Source organism: Electrona antarctica (genome assembly GCF_951216825.1).
Source record: "Electrona antarctica genome assembly, chromosome: 7".
Lineage (NCBI taxonomy): Eukaryota > Metazoa > Chordata > Actinopteri > Myctophiformes > Myctophidae > Electrona > Electrona antarctica.
In genome coordinates, this window is record NC_136812.1 from 47,806,382 (window position 1) to 47,826,761 (window position 20,380).

The 20,380-nt window shown below is 43.3% G+C and overlaps 1 protein-coding gene across 8 annotated transcripts in view; it reads right to left on the reverse strand.

Moving 5' to 3' along the window:
- Positions 1 to 488: 488 nt before the first annotated feature.
- kdm4b (lysine (K)-specific demethylase 4B) overlaps positions 489 to 20,380 on the reverse strand; it is a 77,989-nt gene continuing 58,097 nt past the window's right edge. The window contains exons 18-27 of one of the 8 annotated variants that reach the window (XM_079506646.1): positions 19,547 to 19,655; positions 13,738 to 13,920; positions 12,848 to 13,090; positions 10,475 to 10,555; positions 8,257 to 8,337; positions 7,202 to 7,282; positions 6,497 to 6,673; positions 5,048 to 5,167; positions 3,504 to 3,596; positions 489 to 3,408 (exon numbers count right to left, since the gene is read on the reverse strand). In XM_079506646.1, coding sequence (XP_079362772.1) covers positions 2,725 to 3,408; positions 3,504 to 3,596; positions 5,048 to 5,167; positions 6,497 to 6,673; positions 7,202 to 7,282; positions 8,257 to 8,337; positions 10,475 to 10,555; positions 12,848 to 13,090; positions 13,738 to 13,920; positions 19,547 to 19,655 — 1,852 coding nt within the window. In that variant the 3' untranslated portion in view covers positions 489 to 2,724. Of the gene's footprint in view, positions 3,409 to 3,503; positions 3,597 to 5,047; positions 5,168 to 6,496; positions 6,674 to 7,201; positions 7,283 to 8,256; positions 8,338 to 9,373; positions 9,455 to 10,474; positions 10,556 to 12,847; positions 13,091 to 13,737; positions 13,921 to 19,546; positions 19,656 to 20,380 lie in introns of all 8 variants that reach the window. The other 7 variants (XM_079506645.1, XM_079506649.1, XM_079506648.1 and 4 more) reach the window with 7 other exon arrangements.

The window sequence follows — 20,380 nt, forward strand, 5'->3', positions numbered from 1 at the left end:
AGCAAACAGATAGAGGGAGGGGCAAACTTTTGGCCCTTAATTATACTAGGTGGGTTGACTGAGGACACTCCTCCATCACTTCACTGCTGCACACACACACACACACACACACACACACACACACACACACACACACACACACACACACACACACACACACACACACACACACACACACACACACACACACACACACACACACACACACACACAGGGATGTTGAGATCGGTGTTAGAACTTTGCATAAATGAACACTACGAATAGTAGTGGGTCAAAGAAGAACTTCCAACCCTCCGGTGGCACAACTCTCATTATGGCTCCTCTGGTACAAACCATTTTCCCTCCCCTCCCCGCAGCTTAATTCTATCTTCAACGTTCCCCTGTTATGTCTGCTTCAGGTCAGCAGTGGCACAGAGAAGCAACGTTCCCCTGTTATGTCTGCTTCAGGTCAGCAGTGGCACAGAGAAGCAACTCAAGACCTGTTGTGGATTGTAATGCATTTTAATTCCTATGAAATAAATCCTCTCTTCACCGGTGGTTTTGATACAGGAACATTTACACGTTCCAACATTTCACTTGAGGCAACAGAACAAAACAAAACAGACAAACGCGTGTGTGTGTGTGTGTATGTACTGTATGTATATATATATACACACACACACACACACACACACACATACATATATACACACACATATGAATGATACGGATAGTAAGGTGTTTGCACACTGGTACGTTTTACGAGCCGAATATCGGAGCAAATTTTGGTGCGCGTAAAAAAAAATAGCTCACTTTATGTCAATCACGTTTGCACACGGCCGCTGCATATTTCGTCCGTAAAATGTTTTTCGGACGTCGGTTCGATTTTTATCCGTTTTCCGCAGCCGTCTAGTGGGGTCTTGGTGACAGACTGACAGCCAGTGATAGCCTACTACTTTCGGATCCGCAAAACGCACCTGTGTGCAACCACCTTCAGTATGACATTAAGAAACCTCAGTGATGTATGCGTGACCTGCGGTATTTACAATGCAAAGTGTAGGGACACAGTCCTTCAGTAGTCTGGTCAGTAGGCTAGCACCGATCTGTCTTATAAAAAGGCCAACGCATCGAAAAAAGAAAGAAAAAAAAACTAAAGGAGTTTGTTTGGAGTAGAAACTACTAATTATGCCTCCGAAAATCTGCAATATAACTTTTATATACTGTAGTCACACAATTCCTTGGCCACCTCATGAAGTTAATTAATCCACAAAAGAACAGAAAGTGTACAATTATAGAAAATAAAAAAACAGACATGAATAATGGCGTATACAACACTGATCTCTACATAGAATATTCTTATTTATGCTACAAAAACAACCCCGCCCGCCACCAAGGTTTTTGTGGTGCGTCTGTGTGCCGATGGTTACGGCCGGGACAATTAATGTAATATCAATGATTCCCTCTTAATTTATACAGTTTTAGTACAAAGGTGACGATGGAGTTCCAAAGCAATCAAATAATTACCGGTATCCAAACATCAACGATTTAAATATCACATTCATTTTAGATGTTGCGAATACATTTGAGAGTTGGGGCCGGATCCAGTCAATCACTGGTAGTGGTTTTGAAAAAAACGTTACTAATCTTATATTTTGCCAACCTGGTGGTGCTGCGGTGCGTCTCGTCCCGTAACCATTGGTGTTTGGGATTCCAATACAGTATAATATATACAGGCCTCGTTTCCAGAAAACTCTGGATGGGTGAAAAAGCGGAGTCCTCAAAAATGACAGTTTAGATTCTTCTTTTTTTTTTTTTTTTTTTTAACATCAATACATAAAGGTCACAATCGTAATTAATGTGACATCTCTTAACGAAAAAAAATAATCAAAAAACAAAAAAAAAACTCCAATGCATCTGCAGACAAGTTACAGTCAAGGTGTACTAACATTATTATTTTTTTTGTTCCATTTTTAATTTATTACAAATAGTTTATGTAAATATGTTACTACTATAACACATTTAAATACTGAATTCCCCCTCCCACCTCTTCAATACATTATATAAAGTAAAGCGTCATTCAGTTTACCTCTCGCATTCCAATGATAAAACACCAGGTTGAAATAATAATAATAAAAAATAAAAACATACTGTACACGCCCACGGTTTGTCCAAACTTTTTTTCTTCTTTTTTTTCCTTATCATTGAGCTTTTCTAACAGGCTCAATTTAAAAAAATAGAGATTTGTTTGCTGGTTTATTTGATCAAAACACAAACTCGTTGATACACAGAGCGGCGGGGTGTGGTGATGATATTGCAATAATTACTGTAGCATCCTACAAATAAAATAAAATAAAATAAAAGGTGTTTTAATTATAATGTTATTGTACTTATGCAGAGAGGTACGATGTTGACACCAGAGACGGTTGGTTGTGGTTTTGTACTCGGATGGAGGAGGGAAAAACACCGCCGCCGTTTTTACAAAACAAAAAATAAACATTATATAAACACCAACCGCCTATTGTAGCTGCCGCTGCTTCTCCTAAGCAGGCCCGTTAAAAATAAGAATTAAATTCACTCCCACGGCAAAAGACATGAATAACAAGAAATAGATAAAGGGTGAGAAGAAAACCTCACACATGCAAGAAAAGGAGTGCTCTATTGTGTCTGTAGGGGGAAGGGGGGGCTTCGGGGGTTAGCTTAGCGTGCATTAGCTTAAATATCTCTTAGCTCAGCACTGGGGGTTTCTTAATACATGGGCTCGGGTCCATTGTCCTGAGGGAAATGTGAGTTGAGGAGGGTCTCCATGTAGGAGACGAAGCCGCTGCTCGGCGTGTAGCCCTCGGGCACGGGCCCGAGGGGCATGGGGACGCTCAGGATGGGCTCGGAGGAGTTCAACGGGTGTTGGAGCAGAGCCTCCGCCAGCGCCAGGGAGGGGTCCGACTCCGAAGCCATGGCGGAGTCCGTTAAAGCGTCCGCGAGGCCGCCAGCGGTGGCCATGTGGTGGTCGACGGCGGCGGCGCCGGCCACCGGGCAGCATCCGTGTGGGGTGATGTCCATCGCGGCATCAGAATAAGTAGGGTGAGCTGAGTAGTACATGTTGGCGGCGGCAGGGGCGGGGTTAGGTGGGAACGGGCGCCGCGATTGGGTCGGGAAGGGCGGGGCTGTAACAGTATGTTCTTGCGGGGCCGAGTATTGGAAGCGGGTGGACTGGGGCGGCATGCTCATCGGCGCGGGGTGGCCTGCGGGCGGGGCTCGGTGGCCTGCGGGTGGGGATGGGTGGCCTGCGGGCGGGGATGGGTGGCCTGCGGGCGGGGCTGGGCGGTCTACGGCGTGGTCTGGCAGGTCAGAGCTGGACGTCTTGCGAGGGCGTTTGGCCGCCCGGGCTCCGTCCTCCGAGGCCGGCGGTTGCTCTGTGGTTCCTGAGATGACCTGGAAGAACACAACACAGAACAGGCTTGTTGCTGCCCAGCTGCCTTTTATACCCTCTCTGTCCATGTGGACTCTTGATGATGTTTACTACTCACCAGGCGTGAGCGGACCCTCTTGGGCAGCTCCTGGTCCACCATGAACATCTCTGTGGGTTTCAGCAGACCCTGAGTCTTGTCCGTGAACTCCACCTGAGGACGGCACCAACCAAGAGGACGCTCAAATCAAAAGGCAATGCCAACCTGACGTCTAGCCAAAATAAAACCTAAAACCTTAAAGAATGAATTAACGACTATGAAGGGTCAAGGTCACGCATTACTGATAAAAAAACACCTTGACCCCATGACTCTGAGTGTACAAATGGAGGGTCCATTTGGTTTCACTAGTACTCTCTCAGAGTTACAGACCTGTAACATTTGGAACCCCCCCAGGGAACACCAGACAGACAGACAGACAGACAGACAGACAGACAGACAGACAGACAGACAGACAGACAGACAGACAGACAGACAGACAGACAGACAGACAGACAGACAGACAGACAGACAGACAGACAGACGCCCTGGCTGGGGACACAGATCGGTGGGGAACAGAATAGAAAGAAGAGAAAAGCCGCGAGGGAGGAGACTCAGTAGAGAGAGAAAGAACACAATACTTTTTTTGAAAAGCAAAGTTGTTGGCAAGCTGGAAAGTGAAGTTTTCCCCCTGAGGGCCTGTGAGATGTTAACACAGACACCGACAGCACAACAAATGGAGATGGTTTTCACTGCTCCAGTTAGCAGCAGACAAAACCAGCCATCTCTGAGCTGTTGAGAGCGCTGTGCTATTGAACAAAGTGATCAAAATATGGATGGATGCGATGCTTATTCTGTGTGTGTGTGTGTGTGTCTCTGAATGTGTGCGCGTGTCTCTGAATGTGTGCGCGTGTGTGCGTGCTCTCTCCCTTTCTCACAGAGGTGTACACAAAACTGACAACCTGTTCGAGACTAACAAGCTTGCTTAACTTCATTAGCTTGTTGTGAGTATGCGCATCCGTGTGTGTGTGTCTACTTTCAGACATGCACTGAATTATGGAAGGTTTCCAGACTTTAATGGAGGGGCTGTTATGTGTGAGCTCAACATTTCGTCTCTATAGGATCGGACATGCAACAGATTGAGTTAAGTCCGGGTGATGTCCGATTTGACTCGAACCGCTGTATGCGTGAATGGACGCACAGATGATTGTCTGGTGTGGACATGTTGAGAGATATTTGGAGAGAGAGAGAGAGAGAGACAGAGAACTACAGAGTGCGCTTTAACACCAAGCAGCAGTGCAAGACTAAGACCATAAGTTTCCTCCAACTGGTTGTTGGAGGGTTTCGACAACTTGGAATGCCCAAGGACGAGGCAGAAAGCCTGTCAAAGTATTGTGTCTGTTAAAAGTATTGTCTCTGCTGCCACATATGGCAGAGCCGTCAATACTTGAGCCCATGGAGTGCCGCGTGTGAGTGGAGTGTTGAGTGTGTGTTGTATCATGAGGACAGACATATCCATGAGTTTGTGAATGTAATTTACTGCACCTAAAATATCTGTGTCCCTGTACGCTTTCCCTGTGTTTGGATATGAATAAATTGTCAAACTCTGCACAGTGTGTTCTCCTCACCTGGTAGAGCTGCTGCACATGCATCTTGATGAAGGAGGCCTTGAGAACCTTTCCTTCGTGGGTGTGAACCACTATCGTCTCCCCGATATCTGGAGGGCCGTCGTGAAGGCAGTCATGGCTCTGGAGGGGGGAGAGGAGAGAGTGTAAGAGAGAGAGAGACCAAGAAACACAGAGAGAGAGACAAGACAGAGGGGAGGGGAGGGGGGGCATGAGGAGAGGGATAAAGAAGGGGACAGAGTGCAGAGAAAAATAACTGATAAAAAGGTAGTGGAAGAGCGAGAGATGTGAGACAAAACAACAGATAAAGGGCTTAGCAGCAGACGTGCCTAGCAGCAAGGTAGGGAGGTGTGGTCTACCAGTTCATTTTCAATGGGAGGCACAGGTAATCTGACAGGCGGAGCGATACGTGTGTACAGTCATGTACACGCTACCGTGAAACTGCCGCGCTTGTGCTCGTCTCACTCAGGCACACTACGCCCGCTCGCAGCAATAACAGTTATCTTTTTTTCTCTATTCACATGAGGAGTGCTGGTGTGACCTGGCGGATCTAAGCGAGAACACTGGAGGAGTGGAAGGTGTTACACTGTCTCCGACTAACGAGTAATGTTCCGTCTTTTGATTCATCTCCGGGGCGGGGACCTCCGACTCTAGGGCGATAAGAGTGTTACCACATGTCACACCTTTGGTGATAATATATGTGATTATAATAGAACACGTGTGTATCTAGACGTCAGTGGAGTGTGGCCGATAATATAATGTTATAATAATAGAACACGTGTGTGTGTACTTTGTGGGGAAATATTCCAAATCTTTATCCAACTTTCTCCTGAGGTTTTACTTTGTAAACTGTCAATATTATTGTCACTATAGAAATGGGCAGATACCTCGCCAGTATACAGTATGTTGGCTTGTTTACTGTTGAGTGAGTAAACGATGATGAACATTAAGCTAATCATCTGTGTACCCCCCCCCCCCCCCCCCCCCCCCAAAATAAATAAATACATCAAATAAATAAAATTATAATAAAATAAATAATGTGGGGGAACTACTGCTCTACAGCATTGGTTCTCAAAGTACCCCTAGGGGTACTTGAGTGAGTTCCAGGGGGTCCCTATAGCTAAATTAGAGATACTTAGGAACCAAATGGACCTTTATGGGTCTGTATCTCAGAGTGTGCAAATGGAACCAAATGGGCCCGTTAACACTGATTTTACTATATTAATTGGGGTGCCAGAGATAGAAATGCCATTAAATCGGGGTCCGTAGCCTAATGCATGTTAAACTGGGGGTCCATGAAATTAAAGTTTCGGAATCACTGCTAGTGCCGTAAAAATGCTCTCTTATGGGGGTCACTGGCATATCTTTTCAAATGGGGGTCCGCGGCCTTGAGAACCACTGCTGCTACAGCTATACACATGCACGAGTTTCTGTGAACGAGCGATGACTCACCACGACGTTTTCAGGATGGAGGTTGTCGATGTAGGAGCCGTCGTCGAAGTTGACCTCGTAGCTGGTCTGCTGCGCTACACCGATGATGATGCAGTGGTAGTACCAGCCGTTGGACCATCGACCAATCATATTCTCACCCACGGTGGGCTCTTTGGGGGGCTTGGGCGCCAGCCGCGGCTACAGGAGAGAGAGAGAGAGAGGGGTGGGGTGGGGTGTGAGATCATCCTGGTGCCATTTCTCAACCAGTGGTGGTCAAATGATTACAGTTGGAACCTTAGTTAAATGAATCATGTACAGCATGTACATGATGTTAAATCATATTTCAGAAAGGTTTGGAACTAAAAACTACTGATATTAAATAGTCCGTGCGGGCAGCAGTAACGACTAGTCATATTCATGTGGTGGAAAGTGACTAGTTAATTATACCGACTCTAGTACTGTAGTTAAGTACAATTTTGAGTTTTTATTTGTTCTTTTTTTTTTTTTACTTTACTTGACTTTTTCCAATTTCAATAATTGATATGCTTGTACTCCACTACATATCGGAGGCTAGTTAGTTACTAGTTACTGGGTACTTCGTAGATTGGCCGTTTCACAAACCTTGTGAACCGGGACATTCTGAATAATGAGTACTTTTAGTACTTTTGGTAAACAAAACAAACGTAATACTTTTCCCACCACTCTTCATGTGGTACGTTCTCTTACCGCTGGGGCCACTGGGGCTGCTTGAACTTTTTTAGGAGTTTTTGTCTTTTTACTCCTTTGGGGTTTGTGGTTTATAGACTCCTAATAAAAATGAAATCAAATTACATCATATCAACTCAAATTAACAAATTAAATGAAAGTGCAGGAAGTGTGCAAAAAAAATCGTGTATGTATGTTTTAAGTAACATTGTTACATTCACAATAATCATGTTATATTTCAGATACGTTTTGAACAAAATATTGTAATAATGACTGGCTAGATATACATCACTGTGCGTTGTTGCGCAACACAAAAAGCACGAGCAGCTATTTTCTGTGCACGACATCAGTGTGTATTTTCTATTTTTGGTGGCACAGTGGAGTAACTAGCCAAAAAGCGTATTTTACACGGAAGGTGGTGGTGTAGGAGGTGGTGGGGAGAGAGAGTCTTCCACCAAAGAGAATAGGCTTTCAAACACATTAAAACCGTCTTTGTTTTGGTGAGTAGCAACAGTGAAGAGACTGCGTGGCCGGCAATATGAAACAAATGCCTGTAGAGTCACATGGTGTTAAGGAGAACTCCTAACGCTGTGGACCAAATAAGATCATTGTCCAGAGCTCAAAACACAGTTGAGCACCATATCTTTTGGGGAGATGGTTTGAGACACAGCATTGAGCCTGGATCTTCCCTGCTGCTACGCCATGGTTCAATCTAAACCAGTGATTCCCAAACGTTTCAGGTGGAGACCCCAAAATAATTGTCCTGGACCTAAACTAGTGAAAACAGCAGTTCTACTTGCGAGCTTGTAGCAATATAATTATATTAATGTAGGTCCCGACCCACTGTTTGGGAAACACTGGTCTAGACTACAAACCACCCAGACAGACACACATGTAGAAAATACATACATACATTTTGTCCCGTTTCACAAACCTTGTGAACCGGGACATTCTCCATAATGAGTGCTTTTACTTTTTGTAAATTTTGATTACTGCACGTTTACTTGTAACAGAGTATTTCTACATTGCAGTATTGATACTTTTCCCACCACTCTTCATGTGGTACGTTCTCTTACCGCTGGGGCCACTGGGGCTGCTTGAACTTTTTTAGGAGTTTTTGTCTTTTTACTCCTTTGGGGTTTGATGTTTATAGACGCCTAATAAAAATGAAATCAAATTACATCATATCAACTCAAATTAACAAATTTGTGAGCAAAGTGAGCAAAAATATATAATGTATGTATCATTTTGTTACATTCATAATAAACATGTTATATTTCAGATCTAATTTCAGAAACGTTTTGAACAAAATATTGTAATAATGACTGGCTAGATATACATCACTGTGCGTTGTTGCGCAACACAAATAGCCGCTCTACAAGGTTACAGCTATCTTTTCGGTGGAATATTTTTCTTTTCTAGCCAAAAAGTGTATTTTACACGGAAGGTGGTGGTGTAGGTGGTGGTGGGGAGTGAGAGTTTTCCACCAAAGAGAGTAGGCTTTCAAACACATTAATTAAAACCGTCTTTGTTTTGGTGAGAAGCAAAAGTGCATTCTTAATTTTTTTACTAAAGTCGAAGAGACTGCGTGGCCGGCAATATGAAACAAATGCCTGTAGAGTCACATGGTGTTAAGGAGAACTCCTAACGCTGTGGACCAAATAAGATAAATTGTCCAGAGCTAAAAACACAGTTGAGCACCACAGCTTTGGGGCGATGGTTTGAGACACAGCATTGAGCCTGGATCCTCCCTGCTGCTACGGCATGGTTCAATCTAAACCAGTGGGTCCCAAACGTTTCAGGTCGAGACCCCAAAATAATTGTCCTTGACCTAAACTAGTGAAAACAGCAGATCTACTTGCGAGCTTGTAGCAATATAATATTAATGTAGGTCCCGACCCACTGTTTGGGAAACACTGGTCTAGACTCCAAACCACCCACCCAGACACTGTCCCTCCTGTAACATGTAGCAAATACATACATACATTTTGTCCCGTTTCACAAACCTTGTGAACCGGGACATTCTCATTAATGAGTACTTTTACAGTTGGTACTTTGGGTAAATTTTGATTACTGGACTTTTACTTGTAACAGAGTATTTCTACATTCCAGTATTGATACTTTTACTTAAGTAAAAAAAACTAACAAATGTAATACTTTTCCCACCACTCTTCATGTGGTACGTTCTCTTACCGCTGGGGCCACTGGGGCTGCTTGAACTTTTTTAGGAGTTTTTGTCTTTTTACTCCTTTGGGGTTTGTTGTTTATAGACTCCTAATAAAAATGAAATCAAATTACATCATATCAACTCAAATTAACAAATTTGTGAGCAAAGTGAGCAAAAATATATAATGTATGTATCATTTTGTTACATTCATAATAAACATGTTATATTTCAGATCTAATTTCAGAAACGTTTTGAACAAATTATTTTAATAAAGACTGGCTAGATATACATCACTGTGCGTTGTTGCGCAACACAAATAGCCGTTCTACAAGGTTACAGCTATTTTTTCGGTGGAATAGTTTTCTTTTCTAGCCAAAAACTCTATTTTACACGGAAGGTGGTGGTGTAGGTGGTGGTGGGGAGTGAGAGTTTTCCACCAAAGAGTGTAGGCTTTCAACACATTAAAACCCTCTTTGTTTTGGTGAGAAGCAACAGTGTATTCTTTATGTTTTACTAAAGTCGAAGAGACTGCGTGGCCGGCAATATGAAACAAATGCCCGTAGAGTCACATGGTGTTAAGGAGAACTCCTAACGCTGTGGACCAAATAAGATCATTGTCCAGAGCTCAAAACACAGTTGAGAACCACAGCTTTGGGGAGATGATTTGAGACACAGCATTGAGCCTGGATCCTCCCTGCTGCTGCTACGCCATGGTTCAATCTAAACCAGTGGTTCACAAACGTTTCAGGTGGAGACCCCAAAATAATTGTCCTGGACCTAAACTAGTGAAAATAGAAGTTCTACTTGCGAGCTTGTAGCAATATAATTATATTAATGTAGGTACCACACATGGGTCCCGACCCACTGTTTGGGAAACACTGGTCTAGACTCCAAACCACCCAGACAGACACACACTGTCCGTCCTGTGACATGTAGAAAATACATACCCGGTCACATATTGTCCCATTTCACAAACCTTGTGAACCGGGACATTCTCCATAATGAGTGCTTTTACTTTTGGTACTTTGGGTAAATTTTGATTACTGGACTTTTACTTGTAACAGAGTATTTCTACATTGCAGTATTGATACTTTTCCCGCCACTCTTCATGTGGTCCGTTCTCTTACCGCTGGGGCCACTGGGGCTGCTTGAACTTTTTTAGAAGTTTTTGTCTTTTTACTCCTTTGGGGTTTGATGTGTATAGATTCCTAATAAAAATGAAATCAAATTACATCATATCAACTCAAATTAACAAATCAAATGAAAGTGCAGGAAGTGAGCAAAAATATATAATGTATGTATCATTTTTTTTAAAGTATCATTGCTACATTCATAATAAACATGGTATATTTCAGATATCTAATTGAAGAAACTTTTTGAACAAACTATTTTAATAATGACTAGATATACATCACTGTGCGTTGTTGCTCAACACAAATAGCCGCTCTACAAGGTTACAGCTATTTTCCGTGCACGACATCAGCGTGCATTTTCTATTTTTGGTGGCACAGTGGAGTAACTAAAACAAAAAAATATATATATATCTTTTCGGTGGAATATTTTTCTTTTCTAGCCTAAAAGCCTATGAATCTAGCCTATTTTTACACGGAAGGTGGTGGTGGGGAGTGAGAGTTTTCCACCAAAGAGAATAGGCTTTCAAACACATTAAAACCCTCATTGTTTTGGTGAGTAGCAAAAGTGCATTCTATATTTTTTACTAAAGTCGAAGAGACTGCGTGGCCGGCAATATGAAACAAATGTCCGTAGAGTCACATGGTGTTAAGGAGAACTCCTAACGCTGTGGACCAAATAAGATCATTGTCCAGAGCTCAAAACACAGTTTAGCACCACAGCTTTGGGGAGATGGTTTGAGACACAGCATTGAGCCTGGATCTTCCTGCTGCTACGGCATCTAGCATCTAAACCAGTGGTTCACAAACGTTTCAGGTGGAGACCCCAAAATAATTGTCCTGGACCTAAACTAGTGAAAATAGCAGATCTACTGGCGAGCTTTTAGCAATATAATATTAATGTAGGTCCCGACCCACTGTTTAGGAAACACTGGTCTAGACTCCAAACCACCCAGACAGACACACACTGTTCGTCCTGTAACAACTCAAAAAGGTCACAGGTTCAAATCCCCGTGGCGGCCGGCATGCCCATCAGCAGCAGCCAGGTGAGCTGCTGACCCGACCTATACGCTGCAGGAAGATGCTGACATGCCAGGCCCGTTGCATTGTTCTGGAGAGCAGACCAAGTCAGCTAAACACCCCGACGTGTTGATGTAGTGAGAAAAAACGGGACCCTTTCGGAAATGCCTCGTCAACAGTAATAGCTAATAGGCCGTTGTACCTGGGCAGTAATTTTATCCGTTTATTCGTAATATTTATTTGCTCAAGAGGAGGTTTGCTGAGCATGCATGGTACGGACGCGCCTGAGGACCAGGGGTGTGTAGACTTATGACTAGGAGTGCCTCCGCAGAACATTTTATACGCTCATTTGAGTGTGCACTGAACAAGGCACAGTAAAACGTTAAAGAATTATGATTGAGTTAAAAGTTTTGCATTGATAAAGGACTTTATCTCCTATATCATCTATTCTATACCAGTGCTTTCCCAGACTTTTCAGGTCGACACCCACAAAAGAGAGATTAGACATTTGTTCGGGACCAGTGGCGTGTTCTACGCTTATACGTAGTATGCCGTGCCGAATAAAACAAATACAAAATAAAAGTATATAAGAGTATAACGTCTGCTAATCATTTCATCCATTGACCACGCACGAGCGTGCGCATGGAATCATTATGGTGTACAGTCTGAAAAACCTAGACTGCAGCACTGCCCCGGGACCCAAACTAGTGAAGTTATTTATTTATATAAAAATGTAGGAAAAACGAAATGATTTATGTACGAGTCGTGACCCATAAATATTGGTCCGTGGACCCACTAATGTGTCCCGAGTGTGACCCACTGTTTGGAAAACAAACAGTGCTATATCTGTGTGCACACTGCACTGTCTCACAGAAGCTACCACATGGGTGGATTACGGGGCGGATAGTGCGTAAGGGAGTGTGAAACGTGGGCATGGGGGTTACAATGGGGCCTAGTAGGTTTATTATCGTTTCTTTCCATATTTGTTCATTTCGGTTTTTGGAATGATTTGAAGTGCTCTCCTTTTTTTTGCCTTTGTTTTTCTTCAGCATTTGTTCAGAGAGAGAGAGAGAGAGACTAGGAGAGGGAAGAGAGAGAACGAGATGGTATCGCCTGTGTCGGGGGGGGGAACCTCATAAGTCCAAAAAGGATACAAATGTGCAGATCTACAATCTTAAAACACAGCGATTCACGCGGTGTTTCGAGCTTGTAGATCGCTGTGGTATTATCAAGTAGGGCGGTTAATTTACAACATGTTATACTACAGAGATAAGAGGACAATAGAACCCCGTCCCGGGAGGCAGGAAGGACTAATAAGTCATATTCATGTGGTACAGTATGTGCTCTTACCGCTGGGGCCACTGGGTCTGCTCCACCTCTGGGGCCTCTCGGTCTCCCTCTAGGGCCTTTTGCCACGGTACTCTTTTGAGGTGTCACGCTACTCGTTGGAGTTATCATATTACCCTGCTGAGGTGGCATGATACTCGCTGGATGTAACATTTTACTCCTTTGATTGTTAGTCAAAAAAGGTTTTTGAGGTGCCATGATTTTCCCTTGAGCTGCTGCTGCTGTTTGTTGGTTGCATTTAGAGCCCTGACAAAAAAATGAAATCAAATTAAGTCATACGAATCCAAATTAAATGAAAGTGCAGAAAGTGATTTTTTTTGTTGTTAAAAAAAAACGAGTTAAATAGCTCTATATTCTGAGAGCAATCATTGCAATACAATGTTTGGTCAGGAACAAGGGACCTGTCTCTCCCGCTCTTGAGAAGTAAACAGAAAACATATTTGATTGGCTTGGAATTCTAAGAGAGAGAAGCCATACGGAAAACAGGATAAACAAAGTGGAAGTGGAAGTGATGACAAAAATAAATAATTATATATATATAATTATATATATATATATATATCCCACGATTTTGCAACCCATTTTTTCACCCAGTGTCAATTATCTAATCCTGGGCGCTACACTTCCTCTGCCAACCTGGGGGGCAGCGGCCTGACCTCATGCTTCCTTAGATGCATGAGGAGTCCCTTTGCATGAGGAGAAAGGCCCTTTCGCCAACCCCACCTCGGGTATGGGCACTGATGATGCGGAGGAGAGAACACGCCCCCAGCGTCCCTAGCGGGAATCGGACCCAGGACCTTCTAGCTTTATTTTGTTTTTTTTTAACCACAAAACATCACTAAAAGCACCTCGAAATTAAACGATTGCCGATCATTAATGCACCGTAAGCTCACCGTCTGTGACCTCTTGTGTTTGTGGCAGGTGACGGACACCACGTAGGGCCAGTCGGCAGGCTTCATGACCACGCGGGCGATGTTGGCGCAGGTGACGTGGAACGAGGTGGAGCAGTTCTCTAGCGAACACTGGATGCACGCTCCCTGGGTCGACTTGGCAGTGGTGTAGCAGTACACGCATTTCTACACGCACACACGCAGGCACACACACACACACACACACACACACACACACACACACACACACACACACACACACACACACACACACACACACACACACACACACACACACACACACACACACACACACACACACACACACACACACACACACACACACACACACACACACACACACACACACACACACACACACACACACAGTAGTTAGTTTTGGAACAGAAGTTATTTTGAAAGGGTGACTTCACCGATTTGAACCCACATCTTGGTTCTACTGTGACTAGTGGAAATCTTTTCAAGTATTCCTGCCCCGTCACTAAAAACAAATCCCCTGGCTATACAACCATCTGGATGTCTGCAGTAAACCTCACCCATCTGCTGGCCAAAGAACATTAACATAAACCCTATATTTACCAATATGTTGTTCCATGTCATAAGCTGCTAATTTGAATAGTCTCATCCTATCGATTCTTCCATAAACCTTATGTACATAGATGCCATTACATCTGCTGCTGTGCTTTTCAACCCATTTTGGGGCGGGAACCCCTTTTGGTGTTTTAAGCATTATGTTGTACTTTAGCTATTGAAAAATAGCAGATCTACAAGCTCTTTCAGAGCCAACGTTTTTAACTCAAATCTTTGCTTCTGGGGGGGTCCCTGGAACAACATATTTTCAGATGGGGGCCAAATGCAGATATTTTTTGGGGTCCTTGACATGAAATATTGAGAACCACTGATACAGAAACATGAGGTATTTCAGAAAACTATCAGAATTTAAGACATTTTTAAAATTTCGACGTCAGGCCTAAATTGATTGATTGATTGATTGAAGAATTTATTAACAGTTTGCAGAATTACAGTACATTTCAAGCACAAACTCAATACAAAGGCTGTTAACTGTGAGTGGACGACCCAATTAAGCATTACACTTGTTTCCAATAGGGTCCACCATGTTCAAATCATCAAAACATTTAGAGACGTACAAATAGACACTTCTATAGACAGAACAGGAATTCATCATAAATGGGTTAACCACACATCTTAACACCCCCCCCCCCCCCCCCCACAAGTCAGACTACCGTAGGTTTCTTAATCAAACATTGTTATGAAGCGTGCACACAGTGGAAGTCTAATCTGTCTCTCACATCTCTCTCCCCGTCTCGGCACTTCAACTGATGTCTGCATTCCTTCATTAACATCAGAATGGACGCCGAGTGCGTGCGAGGAGAGGTGAGTTTACTGCAGGCAAAGATATCCTTTCTCAAGCGCCAAAGGCAAAAAGTCAATATTTGCTTGAAAAGAAACTTTATTTTGCTGATAGCGGCTGCCTGATCCGTCACGGTGTGACTTTCCAAGTCCCTCTTTCATCGCTCAGTCCATCGTTAAGTATCCTTGACTGCTCCGCAGCGCTCGCCCTGAACCACTTTCACCCTGGCTTCCGCAGTTTGGTCCAAAGTATTAAAAAAAACGTTTAAAATATGTTTGGGGATATTGTCGATCTGCAAGCTCACAACGTGTCGTGATGCTACTACGGCTGCTATTTTCACTAAATGTCCACGTATTTTGACTTGATATTTTGACTCATACCCTGAAGAAGGCAACTCGTTTGTCGAAACGTTGGTAACCCAATAAGAAGTATTTTTGGCATCGTGACTATGAGCTGTACAACCTCTCCTTTCTATTTTAAAGTTTGTCTCCCGTGGTCAGCACCTCCCTACTTTTGGTGTGCGCTCCTACCTTTTTGTTTGCTTTGATACCCCACGTATTTTGACTTACCAAGAATAGGAAAGCTAGGCTGTTGAAGGGCTGCCTGTTGGGTTACATAGTTCTGTTGCTTTGCATGCCATGTACATGTAGTACCAGCTTCTAGCTTGTGGTCCTGAGTACATATAGGTTTATGATACTGTACCTTAACCCAGGGGTTCTCAACCCGTGGGTCCTCGGTGGGGTCGCCAAATTATTATGGGTTTTAGTACACATAGTACATGCATACACCTTCCCTAATGATTATATCTGGTTTCAGTATTTATTTATGGTGTATTGTCTCGATTATTAAGGTTAGAACCCCTGCCTTAACCCAATCTATGCATTGCCAAACCCGGAATATCTCTGGTTTATTGCTTAAACCCTCCTTTCCCAGACCCTCTAGATCGCATTCATCTTTAGGGCTCAGATTGAGATAAAGGACGGTGCTTAATTGTGCTATCGTAGCTGTTGCTAACTTTTCAGAGTTTGTTGAAATCTCTATAATCGTAATATGGGATTACAATAATGAAACTACTACGCCTTCTCAGAACATAAAAACAAAAGTAAACTAGCAAAGGTGCTTAATCCATTTTGACCTGAGATCAGATTTTAAAATTGTCTTCTAAATCCTGACGGTTTTCTGAAAAAGCTATGTTTTTATCGTTCTTCGATTTAAAAAAAATAGCAGACCTAAAAGCTCGTAGCGCGCCACTCGGTGGCTTGCTATGAGCTTGTAGATCTGCTATTTTTCAATAGCTAAAGCATAACATAATGCTAACACCAAAAGGGGTTCCCGCCCAAAACGGGTTAAAAAACAAAAACAAATCAAAACTAAACTGGAATTGAAAACAAAAAAAAATCTAACCGAAATGCAAATAAAACAAAACGAATGGGAAATGCTTCAGTCAACATGGAAAAAGTTCATTCCTACACCATTAAATCTCTCTCTATTCAACGTTTCTCGTCTCATACTTTCCGCCGTTATGTCTTTTGGGTGTTTGTTTGTTTCTTTTCCTTTTGCTCTTGCCTCTCTCTCTCTCTCTCTCTCTCTCTCCATCTCCATCTGTCACCCGCTCCCTCCCTCCCTCCGTCCGTCTCGGATGGATGGCTGGTGTTTTTGCGAGGCGAGGGGGACGTGGGATAATAGATGTGCTGAGCTGAATGGCTGAATAATCAGGTGTCATTCCTCAGCCCCGGTAAATGAACTGCATTGATCCCGCGGGCAGGAGGCAATTTCCCGTCGCTTGCCGCGCCTGTGAGCACAACACCAGCCCTCCCATCCTCCCTCCAGCTCTCTCTCTCTCTCTCTCCCTCTCTGTCTCTTTCTCTCCTCCGCTCTTACTTCAGAGGCGTCGGTGCAGCGCCTCGGTGGCACATTGTCACAAATCTACAAATGATGTCGACTCCCCCCTCTACCTGCTCCGTGAATGATCTATCAAAAGCAGCGCTCGGTTTCTTGCTCTGCATTGCCTTTTAACCGAGGGTCTTCAATGTTTGTCAGGCCAAGCACCCCTTTTTCCGAGAGAGAATCTTCTCTTCCGGGGGGTGGGGGGGGGGTCTGGCACAAAGTATTTCACATGGGGATCCGCGGCCAAATTACATACAATCAATTTGGGGCTTCTTGAAATGAAAACGTTTGATGACCAGTATAGACCAGTATAGTAGATCAGTGGTCCCCGAACTTTTCAGGTCGCGACCCAAAAAGATTAAGACGTTTGCCTGCAGGGACCCAAACTAGTGAAAATAGCAGATCCACAAGCACACAACGGGTCACTTCGTGCCGCGTTGGGAGCTTGTAGATCAGCTATTTTTTTCCACTACTACAGAATTATCATTGGTTGCATTTAACCCGTTTTGGGCGGGAACCCATTTTGGTGTTAGCATTATGTTATGCTTTAGCTATTGAAAAATAGCAGATCTACAAGCTCATAGCGCGCCACTCGGTGGCGCGCTATGAGCTTGTAGATCTGCTATTTTTGAAAAATCGAAGAACCACTGACATAGAAACATAGCTTTTTCAGAAAACTGTCAGGATGTAGAAGACATTTTTAGAATCTGATCTCAGGTCAAAATGGGTTAAGGAAACGGATAGATTTGTTTGTTTGTTTGAATAAATACATATAAAAGACAATTACTGGAGTCGTGACCGACACAGATTGGTCTCGACCCACTGGGAATTGGGAACCAGTGGGAACCAGTGGGAACCAGTGGCGTGAAGACGGGTGTGTATTGTGCTGTCCGTGGCCTCGTTATGAAAGCCTCACATCAAAGCGAGGCTGACATGTGCATCCTAATGGTTTGGCTGGACGGCAAGAAATACGAGGCCGCTGGGCTTCCTGCTTATTGAGAGCTGCTGTACTGCACTGTACATCTCCCGCCGCCGCTGCGGGGAATGAAGTATTGGCATTTTAATAAAGAATTGTTATTTCTTCATCGATCTCCCCCCTCGGCCACGGCCGCTTCCTGCGCCGATCCGTCAGGACGAACGATGGAAGATAGAAGAGACCCACAGAGAGAGAATGGAGAGATGTGCACGTTGAAAAGTGTGTGTGTGTGTGTGTGTGTGTGTGGATTGAGAGCAGGGAGGTCATGATGTGTAGATTCTGTGGCAAAATAATCCTGTGGATTGTAAATATGAATGTTGTTCTTGCGTATTGTGGTGTTTTGAGTTTATTGGGTTTTATCGATTGTCTAGTTTTGAATCTCTGCGTGTGTGTGTGTGTGTGTGTGTGTGTGTGTGTGCGCGTGTGCGTGCGTGCGGATGGATGGAATAGTAAGAGTAAGAGAGGGTCAGATGAGGGTCAAAAGAGCGGCAGGAAGAGAAGTATGGTTTTAGTTAACTACTTCAGCCCTATTCAACACACGCTGTGAGCTTGTAGATTTTCAGCAAAACGATTTGTGTGATAATAATAATTGACAATAATAATTGACAATAATAATTGACAATAATAATATTAATTATGAATTATTAATCATTATTAATAATAATTTAAACATTTTAACGAACTCAGGAACGCCATGTCCAAATGGAATAGAAATAAATCACAACATGTGTGTCCGTGTCGGCGATCGACCGAGGGAGCGATAAATAATAAGTTATGCAAACCTCTGTGATCAAAGGGAACCTGTCATCAAGGAATTCTGTCGTCAAAACCAGCGCCAAGAACAGTATGGGGCTGGCGTCTACACCTACAGTAGGCTGCTAATCTAGCCTGACAGACAGTGTGTTTTAGCTGGAGACCCAAACTCGTGAAAACAGCAGATCTACAAGCTCACAACGCGTCACTTTGCGTTTAACAATTTGTTAAACGTTTTCTTTCTAGTTTATGGAATTTCGATTTTTCTTTTATTTATTCAAGACATTACTTTTAATTTGGTATTATTTCGTGAGGGGGGGGGGGGGGGGGGGGGGGGGATTGTTTGCAATTATTAAAAACAAAATGTAGGAAACCAAAACTTAACCCATTCATTTAGACCTGAGGACGATTCCACAAATGTCTTCTAAATCCTGACAGTTTTCTGAAAACCCCATGTTTCTATGTCAGTGGTTCTCAAACATTTTCATGTCAATGACCCTCAGAATTATATATGTATATGTTGGGTTGTTCCAGGGACCCCCCAGAAGCAAACATATGAGTTAAAATGTTCGCTGTGAAAGAATACATACTCAAAGATTTGCACACGTTTTCACGATTTTTCAAAATTAGCAGACCTACAAGCTCATAGCGCGGCACCGAGTGCAGCGCTATGAGCTTGTAGATCTGCTATTTTTCAATAGCTAAAGTTTATAATAATGGTTTGAAACACCAAAAGGGGTCGAGCCCATCGAGATGTGTGTGTTTGGGAAGCAGTGGTCCAGACAAGAGGAGGTCCAACTCACCAGACTCTTGCGCTTCTCGGGCACAGCGCTGACGTCCACCTGCTCTCTCTCGGCGGCGTTGAGGAACCGCACCTCGGCCACCCCGATGGCACAGATCACATGAACCCACCTGGTGGACAGGGAGGGTTATTACAACCGCTAGGCACTTCATAACCTGCAGTCTGTTTGTTTTTTTGGAAAATTCATAAATATCCCACTGTTAAATGAACAAAACTCTTGTGTAGCTGGGGAGGAACTCGTAAAGGTTTGGCGTTTGGTGACTAGTTTTTTGATTTTTGGTATGGTGTTACAGTAGGTATGAATGGTTTATTTTTTTTCCTCGATCTTATGCCGTTGGAACATTACAAGAAGAATCATGTATTAACCCATTTAGGCCTGACCTCGAAATTAAAAAAAAATCTTCTAAATCCTCCAGTTTTCTGAAATAAATATTTTCAGGATTTTTCAAAAATAGCAGACCTACAAGCTCGTAGCGCGCCACTCGGTGGCGCGCTACGAGCTTGTAGATCTGCTATTTTTCAATAGCTAAATTATAACAATGTTTAAAACACCAAAAGGGGTTCCCGCCCAAAATGGGTTAAACTCATTTGACATGATCGAAAAGGTATAGGCGGAAGCTGGTAGCTAATTAATGCCTATCCTTATTACATTGTTAAGTTATAACTAAGATAAATTTGAAAAGAAAAAAAGAAAAATGGGTATAAGGTTTTCAAAAACCTGTGCGAACGAGTTGGACGCACCCCCTAGTGGTCTGTTTGCAGCGACAAAAAACGAGTTGGACGCACCCCCTATTGGTCTGTTTGCAGCGACAAAAAACGAAAAATAACCTCTGGA